Here is a 13829-nt window from a genome sequence, read left to right as displayed (position 1 = left end):
TGCCATCCTCCTGCTGCAGGCGGGAAGTGCAAATCTCCGGGGCTGCAGAGCCTGGAGCCCAGGCTGAGGGGTCCCCCGTGTTCAGCTGTGCTGGCGGCTGTTTCTGGCCTCAGGGACACTTGGCATGGGCCACTTGGCCACCAGTGCTGCTGCTTTGCTCTGCTTAGGCAGGAGCCGATGTCCTGGCTGGGTGTTGGGAGCAGCAAAGTGCCAAGGCAGGCTCTGTGCCAGCCCAGCTTCCTGTGGGAGAGATTTCACAGGAGCCAGGATTCTGGCCACAGCCTGCCTTAAATATACATCCCTTATCTCCATCCTGCACTAGGTGGATTTCCAGGGTAAGGAATTCCAGGTATAAATTGCAAGCGAGATAACTGAATATTTGCCCTTTTTACATTGGCTTGAAAGATACAGACTTCCCAATCCACCTACTACTTCCCCTTCTTAATATGCTCCCCACTTTTGTATACCAAACGATATTCATGGCTCTGTGAAGTCTTTGTTGTTCTTCTCCAAGTTCATCAATTTAGCAGGACGTTGGCTGAGCAGCAGTGAGTGTCATCAATTAATAACATTTTCTGAAACTGAAGGCGTCTCTTGTCACTTCCTTATGTCCAATTCCCTGGACCTATCTCTGATCAGATTTACAGCATCTGTTTGTAAAGACACTTTCCTCTTGTTCCTTTCATGGGGGTCCCCCGTTTTTGGGACATCCCCCCTGGAGCAGGGTGTCCCCCCTTGCTGCAGCCCCACCCTCAGGCAGCGCTCAGCCAATCAGAGCGTGCAGTGCTGATGACTCAGCAGTGTCCAGGCAGACACGCAGCTCCCAGCGTTCCCCACCTGGACCCCCCTCGGCCCCAGCGCCCCCCGGGAGGGGAATTTGGGGAGGTGGGAGTGGGGCAGCGCCAAGGCCGGGCCCCCCGCGCTGTCCTGGCGGGAGCGGCTGCAGTGGGGACCGAGTGCGGGCGGGAGCGGCCGAGAGCCCAGCGCTGCCCCAGCCCGACCTGCCCCAGCTCCATCCCTGCCCCTGCGCTGGGATGCTGTGGCTTTGGGGGGAAGAGGGAGCCGGCAGTGGGTGCTGGGCCTGGGGCAGGAGGAGAAGGGAAGGAGAAGCAGGGTTGAGGAACAAAATGGTCAAAAGCTGCACGTGGGATAAGAAGGTGGGATTGTGCAGGAGAAGGAGGAATAGAAGGAGGAAGAGGAGCGTGAGGAAGAGTAGGGACACAGGAGGAGGAGCAGAAAGGGTAAGCAGCACAAGGTTCCACCTCTCCCTGTATCTAGAGCCTCCCCCCCCAGCCCCAGGAGCCTTGCCCCTCCTACATGCAGCAGGTGACCGGGAGGGGAATCCACGATTTTCCTGAGGGTGAATCTTGGTGTTTCTGAGCTTTATTGGGCTAAATGTTGGTGCTATGTTTTTTTTGTGGGGGCTGAGTGTTTATTTTCTGGAGGGAGCTTTGGCTGTATCTTGATCTTTGAAGAGTTTTTGATCTGTGTCTTGAAGTTTGGGGGATTTTTGTGCAAAACTTGGAATTTTGGAGGTTCTTACAGACACAGGATGCCCAATGAATTTCTGAGATGAACTTGGGCATAGAGGAACCACCAACCCAAGATGCTCTCATTTTTCGTTTTCTCCCCCCAAACCAGGATTTTTCATTCCCACGGTGTGTCTGGATGGAGGAAAAGGAAAAGCCCTGGAGATTCTGCACGAAGAGGGGCTGCAAACCCAGCCCAGGGAGCTGCAGGGAGCAAAGAGCCCCCCTGAGCCAGGAAGATGGCCAGAGATCCAGGCAGAGCTCAGAGCTGGTGGAGAAGCCTCATGGCAGGGAGAAGCCACACAAGTGCTTGGAATGTGGGAAGGTCTTCAGCCAGAGCTTGCACCTGAACCAGCACCAGGTGATCCACACGGGGGAACCGCCCCACACCTGCTTTGAATGTGGGAAAAGCTTTGGGTGGAGCTCCAACCTGAGAAGACACCAGCTCATCCACACTGGGGAGAGATCCTACGAGTGTCCCCAGTGTGGGAAGAGGTTTCAGACCAGCTCCCATCTTCTCCTACATGAGCGGATTCACACAGAGGAGAGGCCCTTCCGCTGCCCCGACTGTGGGAAGGGCTTCAAGCACAACTCCACCCTCACCAAGCACCGGCGCATCCACACTGGGGAGAGGCCCTACGAGTGTGGGGAGTGTGGGAAGAGCTTCTCCACGAGCTCAACCTTGACCAGACACCAACGGAGGCGCCACTAAGGGAAGCCCTGTGAGTGCCCCGAGTGCAGGAAGAGCTTCGTGCGCTGCTCCAGCTCCATCCCCCATGGGAGGATCCGCGTTGGATGATCCCCAGTGACCCCCGTTGGGCAGAGCCCTGGTGACCCCTTATGGGGGATAAAACAGAGTAAAACAATGGAGCTGATAAAGCGGCCTGGTATCTGAGGCCTGATGGAGCAGGAACTGTGGGAGACACAGGCAGCATTAAAGGCTTCCTGGGCAAGAAGTGACCAAGAAACATATTGGGAGACTTTCTGATAAGATAATGTTACCAGGTGATGTGATGTCATGAAGAATGGGTAACTAATGGGAAATTGTTACCAAAAATAGAGCCCTATATAAGCACCATACAAGTCAAACCCTATATAAACCCCTGGTATACTCAGTAAAATTGGCTTCTGATCTAAACTCAGATGTCCCCATCTCTTCATGGTCGATAACCCCTGTTCTGGGTGATCCCCCTTGGGTGGGGGGAAGGTGTTGGAGAGATTGCTTTCCCTTCTCCTTGTGCTGCTGTGATTTGGTTGGTAATAAATTCACTCCCTGTGCCCAGGCTGGATCTGTTGTCCCCGTGCTGGTGCTCCAGGCGGGATGTCTCCCATTCTCTCAACTCCCAGGCCTCTCCTCAGCCAATCAGAGAATGCAGTGAACAAGAATCAGCCAATCAGAGGGAGCAGGTCTGATGACTCACCAGTTGCCGGGCAGACCCGCAGCACCCAGTGTTCCCCACCTGGACACCCCCTCCCTGCCCTGTCACGCCCCAATCCCTCCTGCCCAATCTCAGGAGGTCCCGGCCAAGTGCAGGGCCACAGGAGGGGCTGTGGCTGCCACTGGCGCAGGGGCTCTGGAGCTCAGTGGGCAGAGAAGGGGGGGTGACACCGGGCTGGGGGGTATTCCCAAGGCTTCCCTTAATGGTACCTTCCTTTTGTGTTGAGTCAAGTGAGAGCTTCTGGTGAATCTCTTCCCACACACAGGACACTTATTGGGCCTCTCCCTGGTGTGGATGTGCCTGTGGGTGATGAGGGTGGAGTTGTGCTTGAAGCCCTTCCCGCAGTCGGGGCAGCAGAAGGGCCTCTCCTCTGTGTGAATCTACTGATGTACAATGAGATTGGAGCTGCTCAGAAACCACTTCCTACACTCAGGACAGTCATCGGGCCTCTCCCCAGTGTGGATCTTGCAGTGATTGATGAGGTTGGAGCTCTGCCCAAAGCCCTTCCCACACCCCTACACTTGTAGGGCCATTTCCCCATGTGGATCATCTGGATCAAGTCTGAGCTCTGGAGCTCCAGCTGAAGCCCTTCCCCCATTCCAAGTACTTGTGGGGCTTCTGCCCACCATGAGTCCTTGCCACACCTCTGAGTTCCAAATACATCTCCAGTGGCCTTCCCAGCACAGGGGGATCTTACGTCCTCGCAGCTCCCGGAGCTGGGTTTGCTCCTTGTGTGGGATCTCCAGGGGTTTTCCTCCCCATTGGATTCCCATGCCGTGGAGCTGCTCAAAATGGCCTCTTCCATGAGATTCTGCAGCAGGCATTTGTTCTTCCTGATCTCCGTCGGCAGCTCGGTGCCTGGGGGAAGGAGAGAAAAGGAGAGGAAGGAATGAGGAAGGAAGAAGGACAGAATGAGGAGACAAAGGACAGTGGACAAGGAGAGGATGGGATTTATCACAGTGCCAGAGGGAAGGGGAAGGAGATCCCACCAATTCATCCCTGGCAGGACGGCAGCAGCGGGGTTGTCCTGCAGCTGGGGGCAATGTTGGGCTGAGACATGGAGCAGAGGAGAGGGGGAAAGGGGCAGTGACTTCCTCCTCACCGGCCTCAAGTGTCCCAGACCATCTTCCTTTTCCTTGCAGCCTCCTCCAGCTCCATCCAGACAAAGGCTGGGATTGACAAATCCTGGCTTGGGGGAAAAACAGCAGGTGAGCACTTTGGTCCTGCTGCCCAAGTCCAGCTCGAGAAGTAACCGCGCTGTTCAGGGTCGGACAGGCCCAGACCCTGCTCATCTCCAGCCTCCCCCACCTCTCCAGGCTGCCGGGATCCCCCAGCTCTGGGATTGGCCTTTGCTGCTCTCCCCACTCCAATGCCAATCAGAGCCCCAAAACCAATGTCCCCCCACAACTGTTACCACGGCCCCAGCTGGTACAGACAGTTTGCCACAGCAACCCTCCACAATTCTCCAGAGGGGCATCTGTGTCTCACCTTTGGGGCCCTGCATGATCCAAACATCCCCTCCCTTGCAAAAAAACCCTTCAAGAGACCCCTCAATGGATTTGGGGTGAGCTCCCCCTCCCGCTCACCTGTGGGATCTGGGGGGTCGATGCTGCCAGGGCCAGGGGAGCTGCAGACTCAGCAGGCGGGCGGGAAAACAGTGTGGTTCTGCTGCGGCTCCTCCTCTTCCTCTTCCTGCTCCTGCTCCTCCTTTTCCCATCCTCCGCCTCCTCTCTCCCTCCTCTTCCTATTGCTCCTCCTCCCTGCCCACCCCAGATCCTCCTTTCACACTCACCTCTCCCACACAGCTGCAGCACCACCAGCTTTTGGGGGAAGGGACCAAGGGAACCTCCCATGATCTCCCCAGGGATGGGCAGGGAGCTTGGGGACCCACCCAGTGCAGATCCATTCCCCCCCAGATCCCCAGGGAATCACTCCAGGGATCAAGCCATAGGGACACTAAGGGATAGCCATGGAACAGCCCTTTTTTTCATCCCATCTCCACCTTTCCCTCCCATCTCCCATGGTTCCCCCAACCCAAAGACTCCTCCCAACTCAATTTGGGGGTCCCATCCCTCTCCCGCTCTGAATCCTCTTTTTCCCTGCTCTCCCACCCCTTTCCCATCATGCTTCTAGCTACACCTCTCGTCCCTGTGCTTGGTTGTGGGGGATCCAGGTCTCTCCTGCTCAGTCTGGGGGGTCACATCCCGCCTTTCCCTCAATTCAGGCAGCTCCTGGCAGCTTTTTCCTGCGAGCAATCCCTGAGTTTTGGGACTATTGGGGTGTACTTTAAGAGTGTGACAGCTCTCTCTGGCTTTCCCCTCTCTGCTGTGACCCCTCAGCTGTCCCCAGCACCCTGGGGGTGCTGGGATTTCCCTCCTGGGGACAAGGACGTTCATCCCCTTCCAGAAGCCCAATGCCTGGCTGGGGCTCCAGGTCAGGGGGTCCTTGAGCAGCTGCCCCAGAACCTCCCCCAGGGTCTCCCAGCACAGCCAGAGCTGCTCGGCCTGGGATCCCCAAAGGCCTCTGCAAGCCCCAAGTCCCTCCCAGGAACCCTCAACTCCCTCAAACCCAGCATCCCCCACATCCCCTGCAAGTTCCCCCCATGGCACTGGCCATGGCCACGTCCCCACTTGTCACTGGCCATGTCCCACAATGTCCTCACCCATGGCTGTCTCCCCACCATGTTTCCATCCCAGTCATTGGCCCCCACATCCCCATCCATGCCTGTGTTCACCCATGTCCCCATGAATGCCTATGTCCCACTCCATGTCCATGTGTGCCCATGTCACTCTCCATGTCTGTGTCCCACCACATCTCTGTCCTACCATGACTACACCCATGTCTTAGTTCAATGTCTATTTTTACCCTAAGATTGCATATTTGAAAGGGATGAAGAGAAATGAAAAAAAAAAATCAAGGCCAAGAGAAAAGGATTTCAGTGTCCATGCTGGCTGAGGATCCACATGATTGGGTGGAAGAGAAGAACCTTTTCTGGTGGAGTTTCTACCCCACTGTCTCCAAAATCTTGGTCTTTTCTGCAGTTTTTCACCATTTGGCTGTGGAAGACTCCCTTGTGTAATAGGAAATCAAAATAATGGAATCCATGAAGTTGGAGAAGACCTTGTCCTGGTTCAGGGCAAATTTGGGAGAGAACCCCCAAAGGGGTTCCTCTAGAAAGCAGATTCAATTGGCTACTCCCCACACCGGTTCAGGAAAAATAAAATACCTCCTTGGATAAAAGTAGAAAAAACTGTTTATTAAACAATAAAATCTAAACAATATTAAACAATAAAACCTCTTGCCACTCCTAAAAGAGAGACAAATTCACAGTCCCCTCTGTGGGCTGTAGCTTGGCTCACTCAGTCTCTGATCAGTCCCTCCGGTGCCGGAAATGCCACGGCCCAGGCCCAGCCCGGTGGCCACAGGTATGAGCTGCCAGTGCTCTTCTGGTGTTCAGGCCAGAGCAGGTTCAAACAAGGTCCAAAGAAAAGGGAAAAACCCCACAGTCCAGGGAACTTCTTTGCCTCAGCTAGCTAAAACTAACTAAAAGCCAAGGAGAGCTCTGTCCCGCTGTCTGGGCATCCACAGGCAGCACAGTGCAGGAGCAGGAATGTAGAGGAGTGAGTGCAGTTTCTGTAAACAAACTCTGCACTTCTCTCCCCACTTCACTCTCAGGACAAGTCTAAAGGTGCAAAACTTATTATTCAGCATAAACAGTACAGACGACTGGGGACACAAGCATCATATAATCAACCCAAGACATACCTCGAGGATGATCCAGTACTCCCTGATGCCAGCAGAAGATAGGATTGAATGCAAGTTTATGGGGTTGCAAGTTGACAAATCTGCTCTCCCCAAGGAATTCCCACTCTTGGTCTGTGTCCCAATGGATGTTCCTGCTGCTGGGTTTATCTAAGTGCCCCCAGGGAACCAGGAAGATGTGGAGCCTCCAAGCCAGGTGTCTTCCCAACACGCATCACCAGGACCACAGATCCCAGGGCTCTGCCCATTGGGAGTCACTGGGGATCACCCAACGCGGATCCTCCCATGGGGATGGAACTGGAGCAGCGCACGAAGCTCTTCCCGCACTCGGGGCACTCACAGGGCTTCCCTTAGTGGCGCCTCCGTTGATGTTGGGTCAAGTTAGAGCTCTGTGATAAGCCCTTCCCACACTCCCCACACTCGTAGGGCCTCTCCCCGGTGTGGATGCGCCGGTGCATGGTGAGGGTGGAGTTGTGCTTGAAGCCCTTCCCGCAGTTGGGGCAGCGGAAGGGCCTCTCCTCTGTGTGAATCCGCTGATGTACGAGGAGACTGGAGCTGATATGAAACCTCTTCCCACACTGGGGACACTCATAGGGTTTCTCCCCAGTGTGGAGGAGCTGGTGATTTCTCAGGTCGGAGTGCCACCCATAGCTCTTCCCACATTCCAAGCAGGTGTAGGGCCGGTCCCCCGTGTGGCTCACTTGGTGCCGAATCAGGGCCCTGCTTTCTCTGAAGCTCTTCCCACACTCCCCACACTTGTAGGGCTTTTCCCCAGAGTGGATCCTCTCATGATTCCTCAGGACAGAGCTGCGCCTGAAGCTCTTCCCACATTCCCCACACTCATAGGGCTTTTCCCCAGTGTGGATCCTCTCATGCTGCCTCAGGACAGAGCTGCACCTGAAGCTCTTCCCACATTCCCCACATTCATAGGGCTTTTCCCCAGTGTGGATCCTCTGGTGTTGCAGCATCGTGCCCTTCTGCTTGAATCCCATCCCACATTCCCCACACTTGTAGGGCCGGTCCTCGGTGTGGATCCTCTGGTGTTGCATCAGGCCGCCCCCCTGGCTGAAGCTCTTCCCACATTCCCCACACTCAAAGGGCTTTTCCCCAGTGTGGATCCTCTGGTGTTGGATCAGGTTGCGCTTGTAGCTGAAGCTCTTCCCACATTTCCCACACTCATAGGGCCGTTCCCCAGTGTGGATCACCTGGTGCTGGATCAGGTCAATGCGCCGGCTGAAACCCTTCCCACATTCCAAACACTCGTGGGGCTTCTCCTTGCCATGAGGCTTCTCCACCAGCTCTGAGCTCTGCCTGGATCTCTGGCCGCCTTCCTGGCTCAGGGGGGCTCTTTCCTCCCTGCAGCTCCCTGGGCTGGGTTTGCAGCCCCTCCTCGTGCAGAATCTCCAGAGCTTTTCCTCCTCCATCCAGGCACACCATGGGAATGAAAAATCCTGGTTTGGGGGAAAATACGAGATGAGAGGGCCTCGGGCTCCTTGCCGCACTTTATCTCATGAAGGCCTTGGGCATCCTGTGTCTGTAAGAATCACCAAAATACTAAGACTGAGCTGAAAAATCCTCTAAACATCAAGACAGAGATCAAAAATTCCACAAACATCATTCAGCATCAGGATTCAGTAAAAAACCCTTCCAAAACATAAAGATTTAGCCCCCACAAGAATCCAAAGCACCCACATTTAACCCACAAAAGCTCAGAAACACCAAGATTCACCCCAATGAAAATTGGAGAACCACCTCCCTGGTCACCTGCTGCATGCCAGGGTGAGGGGGCAAAACATGCCTGGGGCAGGAGGGAGGTTGCAGACACAGGGAGAGGTGCAACCTTGTGTTGATTCCTGTTTCTGCTCCTACTCCTCCTCATGTGTCCCTACTCTTCCTCACACTCTTCTTCCTCCTGCTATTCCTCCTTCTCCTGCACAATCCCACCTTCTCCTCCCACGTGCAGCGTTTGACCATTTTGTTCCTCAACCCTGCTTCTCCTTCCCTTCTCCTCCTGCCCCAGGCCCAGCACCCACTGCCGGCTCCCTCTTCCCCCCAAAGCCACAGCATCCCAGCGCAGGGGCAGGGATGGAGCTGGGGCAGGTCGGGCTGGGGCAGCGCTGGGCTCTCGGCCGCTCCCGCCCGCACTCGGTCCCCACTGCAGCCGCTCCCGCCAGGACAGCGCGGGGGGCCCGGCCTTGGCGCTGCCCCACTCCCACCTCCCCAAATTCCCCTCCCGGGGGGCGCTGGGGCTGAGGGGGGTCCAGGTGGGGAACGCTGGGAGCTGCCTGGACACTGCTGAGTCATCAGCGCCACGCGTTCCTGTGGGAACCCAGGGCACAGGGAGTATTTCTCTGTCTGCTCTGAGGGGTTCTGACCCCCAGTGAAACACTGCCTTTGAGCTTTGCCCATGGAGAAAGCTTCCAGGACTTCGAGATAGACTAGAGTCTACCAAAGTGTGAAACAGATAATACAGTGTAGTATAGTATGTCACTGGGTGAGAAATTTAGCTTCCTGGATTTTTTACTATGGACATAGCCTGAAGCAAGATGGAGGATTTTGGGCATAGTCCCTGTCTTCTTCTTCTTCTTCTTCCTCTGCTCCATTTTCTGCAGTGTGGGTGGCACAAAATAATTCGTGAATAAAGCTGCAATGCAGAGGTTACGTGGAAAGTCAAGGGATGAGTTATTGGTAGATAAATAGAAATAAAGGACGTTTTAAGAGTTATTCGATAAAGCAACTTTAAAAGACCTTGAATCTGTACATCATGTAGCCATTTTGTTGTGCCTTTCTTGGGAGCTGAGTCTGGTGTGGACAGCAGGCAAAACTTCAGAAAAGATAACAATAAACCAGAAGCTGAGACCGAAAGAGTCCTGTGCATCTCCTTTTCCTGGCACAGAACTGCCTCAAGAGGGTTTCCCCCATCCAGGAAGGCCCTGAGGGGCCCAACGCCAGGGATGAACACCCACACGCTCTGATTAGCTGAGCGCTGCCTGAGGGTGGGGCTGCAGCAAGGCTACAACAGAGGCATCTCTCCAAACACCGCAGTCAAGAACACTGGATGGATGGACACCAGGAGGAAACACAGAATTTTCAAGTGTTAAAAAGCAGAATAACTGAGGCTCCTGACCTGGCCCTCCTAGACAAGGAAAAAGAATTTCAGTGATAGGTGGATGTTCAACAGGGCCATGCCAAAGGAATTATTGGGCTAAAATGGTTAACCCAATGAGTGGCCTCATTGTCTTAGAATTGTGCAGATACAGTTTTCATGGAAACTGAGGCCCAAAAACTCATGGCACAAGGATCTCTTGCTGTTCAAGCCTGGCATCAAGTTAAAGCTTTGACAACCAAAAGAGCCTCTAAATGGAGGAGCAGCGCTCGGGTATTACAGGATGAAACTTGTTCAGTGGCACAGGAGGATTTAGAACTGAGGACAGGGGAAGGGTTTAACCCAGCCTCCTGTTTGAAAAGCCTGGAGAGGGGCTGGCAAGAAAGGCAGGACTGCATTCAAGGGACAGAGCTCCAGACCCAGGCTGGGAGAGATTGATGACACATTCCCTGGCCTGAGGGAGAAAATGTGTTTATGGATGGCTCTGCAAGGGCAGCAGAAGGGAAAAGAGTTAAAAGACACACTCTTATTAAGGAAAAGGAATCAGACAGAGCACAGGTTACCCCCCATGGTCAGCTCAACAGGCAGAGCTGTGTGTGCTTGTGAGAGCCTGAAATGCCCTAAGCAGGAAGGCTCCAATATCTTCTGCTGACAACATGCCCCTAAGAGGGGGGCAGAAACAATTCTGACTGCTTCAGCATCCACTGGATCACCTATTAAGCTATTTCTAAAGGAATTCCAAGTGAAGGAATTGTGGCAGCAATAGACTCAGACAGGGGAACTCATTTTACAGAAAAGATCATTCGGGGGTTATGGCACCTTTAGGAATGCAATGGGACTTCCATAATCCCTGGCACCCTCAGAGCTCTGGTCAGGTAGAAAGAATGAATGGGGAAAGAAAGAAACACCTTTGGAAGCTGCTGATAGAAACCAAGATGCCATGGGAATGGCTTTTGCCATTGGCTTTGGCAAGAAGAAGAGACAGACCCAGGGCAGATATTCAATTATCTCAATTGTAATTCAAGTCTGGAATTCCTTACCCTGGCAATTCTCCACCTAGTGCAGGGTGCAGATAAGGGATGTACATTTAAGGCAGGCTGCGGCCAGAATCCTGGCTCCTGTGAAATCTCTCCCACAGGAAGCTGGGCTGGCACAGAGCCTGCCTTGGCACTTTGCTGCTCCCAACACCCGCCCAGGACATCGGCTCCTGCCTAAGGAGGGCAAAGCAGCAGCACTGGTGGCCAAGTGGCCCATGCCAAGTGTCCCTGAGGCCAGAAACAGCCGCCAGCACAGCTGAACACGGGGGGACCCCTCAGCCTGGGCTCCAGGCTCTGCAGCCCCGGAGATTTGCACTTCCCGCCTGCAGCAGGAGGATGGCAGGCCGCCCCTGAGCCTGCACTCAAGGCAACGCAGCAGCAGCCAGGGCTCCACAGCGGGCCAAGCCCCTGCGCCTGCCCACACATCCTCTGCTGCAATCCTCGGCCTGGCCACCCTCCTCTGCCAGCTCCAGCCACCGGGGCCAATCCTTGCTGCCACTGCTGCAGCTTCAGCGCTGGCTGGGCCTGCACTCGCCACAGCTGCTGGGGAACACCACGGCACAATTCCACTCTGCCTCTCACCTACACTCACACACTGGGCTGCCTGCGGTCGGTCGCATTGATGGAAAATACACCAAGGTTATTTCTTTTAAAGCTTCTTTCTCTACTCAGGCTTGGTCTGCCTTTGCCTTGGGGAAAGGAATTTTAAAGGTTTCTTTTAAGGGATGTTTCACCACTGAACAGAGATGAGTTTAACATCTCAACAGACTGGGAACAGCCCAAAAGATACCCACAGAGATAACGACCAGCAACAAAACATCAACGCCCAGCTGCAAACAGCAACCAACAGCTACCCCAGACACTGCCCCCGGCAGAGCTGGAGACACCTGCTCTGGAAAAGGCTGAGAAGGAAATCCACGAGTGTGGACCTAATGAACAGCAGAGGGGAAGAAATCCGGGTCCAATGGGAAACCAAATACCAAAACCTACACAACTTGGAAGCAGTGAACATTAAACCATTGGATTTAGATTGGTTCAGACTGTAAAAAGTTTAGGAAAAATCTAGTAAAACTCTCGTCATGGAATGATTTTCTCTGCACACCTGGGCTGTGTGTAGACGAAATGATTTCCGTTGCACATCCTGGCCAGAATCACATAATGCCTTGCGTCCCTAACACCAGAAATGATGGAGACTTTCAGTGATAAGTTTATAACATAAAGACTTTTTTTTCCTAAATAATCATACTTTTATATGGTCAGTAAGGTTTGGGCCAGGGATGTAAGAATCAATTTTTATTCTTAAGAGAACCAGAGGCTCTTTAGGTATGTGTGTGCGTGTCTTTAGTGATAGCCCAATTTTGATCTGGGTTTCTCGATGCTCAATTTTAAGTTGCATTTTTAAAAACTAGAAGAGGTTTAAAGGCGACCCTTTAACTCTGAAACAGTTAACAGAATAGTATCAAAAAAAACCCCAAAAAACAGAAGCTACCAAAAAAAAGCAATGGGAGGTGGTGGGGAAGGAACACAGGAGTCACCAGATGACTACCCTGAAAGAGAAGCTTCGGTTCTAGTCAGCCAGGAGAGGAGCTTTAGAAATGCAAATTAACACTGCTGGGGCAAAGTGTGGACAATGGACCCGGGTCTCTTGCCTGGGGCAGGAATTGGGCTCATTCCCTCTGCCCCTCACCCCAAGCTCCGCCGGCTTCCACTGATGGAATTTGCACAGCTCAAGGCAGAGCCCATGGTGAGGATATCTGACTCTGCAACACAAATGGGTTCAGCTGCAAAGGGAAGCAGCAAATGGAGAATGCTGAGAAAACTTCACTAAAATAATGGGGGGGGAATCATCCCCCTGCCCACTCCACCATGTGCTCTCAATGTCTGTGTTATATCGTGTGAATTACGGCACTGGAGTTTTCGGCGACCACAAGTTCAGAGAAATCAGTTGGGAATCCAAGAATGTGATGATTTAATTAGAGAAAAGTCCTCAGTTGATGAAGCCCTGGCTGTAGGAAGCACCCAAAAATGTCAGAAACATGAATGGCCACCAGAACAATTCCTACAACACCAAGGACCAGCCCCTGGGAAGCCCAACCATGAGGATCCAAAGGAGGCTGCGTACTACAGCAATGGCAGAGAGCGCCTGGCCAATGCCCCATGGCCTGTGCCTCTGCCCAGCAAGAAAGTCACTTTTCCAGGACTCCTCGCTCTCCTCGGGCCACAGAAACCTCCGGCCACGGGAATTGGCCCGCACAGCCCCGGCCACGGGGCAGCCACCTCTGTCCTGCCCACAGCAAGCGCGCCGAGCCAGCGCTGCTCCGGCAGCGGCTCCTGCCGAGGCAGCGGCGGCAAGGAGACCGCGGGCAGCCGCTCCCGCAGCGCCCTCAGCCCAGGGCCAACACGGGCCGGGCACGGCACAAGCCACCCGCCCGAGCCCCCTGCCGCCCCCGAGGCCCGCAGCCAGCCCCGAGCCCCCGCACAGCCCAGCGCGGCTCCCACCTGCGCCGGGGCCGCCTCCGAGCTCCGCCGCCGCCTCCCCGGGCTCCGGCCGCTGCCGCCGCTCCCGGGCCCGCACACGCGCTCCGCCAATGCCGCCGCTGCTGCGCCACCGCCGCCCGAGGCCCGCCGCCGGGGCCCGCCTCCGCCCCGCTCCCGCCAATCAGCGCGCCGCACCCGCGACTGACGCCACCGGCGCCCAATCGCAGCCACGGGCGGGCTCTGCACGCGGCACAGCCTCGCCCCGCGCTCTCCGCGCCCCCCGCGCTGCCTGAGGGCAGAGCCGGAGCTGAGGAACAGCCCTGGAACGGGCCCGGGCCCGCGGCGGCATTGAGCTGCCAGCACCAACAAACTGCTCCGCAGCTCCCGCCACGCCTTTCCCAGCCCTGCGCCTGCCGTGCCTCCGCCTCAGCGGGAAGCCCTGCAGCCTCGCTTCTCCCGCCCCTAATCAGGAGCATCG

General features: G+C 54.9%; 1 protein-coding gene and 1 long non-coding RNA gene across 2 annotated transcripts; both read right to left on the bottom strand.

Moving 5' to 3' along the window:
* Positions 1-3333: 3333 nt before the first annotated feature.
* LOC135286418 (uncharacterized) lies at positions 3334-5553 on the bottom strand. Its single transcript, XR_010350740.1, has 3 exons — positions 4555-5553; positions 4071-4153; positions 3334-3826 (listed from the first exon to the last, which is right to left on the bottom strand). It is a non-coding gene; the product is annotated as an uncharacterized LOC135286418 (long non-coding RNA).
* A 43-nt stretch (positions 5554-5596) lies between these two features.
* On the bottom strand, positions 5597-13510 carry LOC135286396 (zinc finger protein 239-like). The gene is made up of 2 exons (XM_064399533.1): positions 13373-13510; positions 5597-8264 (listed from the first exon to the last, which is right to left on the bottom strand). The coding sequence occupies exon 2, from the start codon at positions 8152-8154 to the stop codon at positions 7081-7083; it is 1074 nt and encodes a 357-aa protein (XP_064255603.1). The 5' UTR covers positions 8155-8264; positions 13373-13510; the 3' UTR covers positions 5597-7080.
* Positions 13511-13829: the final 319 nt, after the last annotated feature.

Source organism: Passer domesticus, chromosome 26, assembly GCF_036417665.1.
Source record: "Passer domesticus isolate bPasDom1 chromosome 26, bPasDom1.hap1, whole genome shotgun sequence".
Taxonomy (NCBI): domain Eukaryota; kingdom Metazoa; phylum Chordata; class Aves; order Passeriformes; family Passeridae; genus Passer; species Passer domesticus.
Note: the sequence above shows the minus strand (reverse complement) of the source record. Positions and strands in the feature narration are given on the sequence as shown.

Excerpts from the sequence above, each read along its gene's own strand:
- LOC135286396 (XM_064399533.1), bottom strand. The coding sequence starts at position 8,154 with ATGGAGGAGGAAAAGCTCTGGAGATTCTGCACGAGGAGGGGCTGCAAA.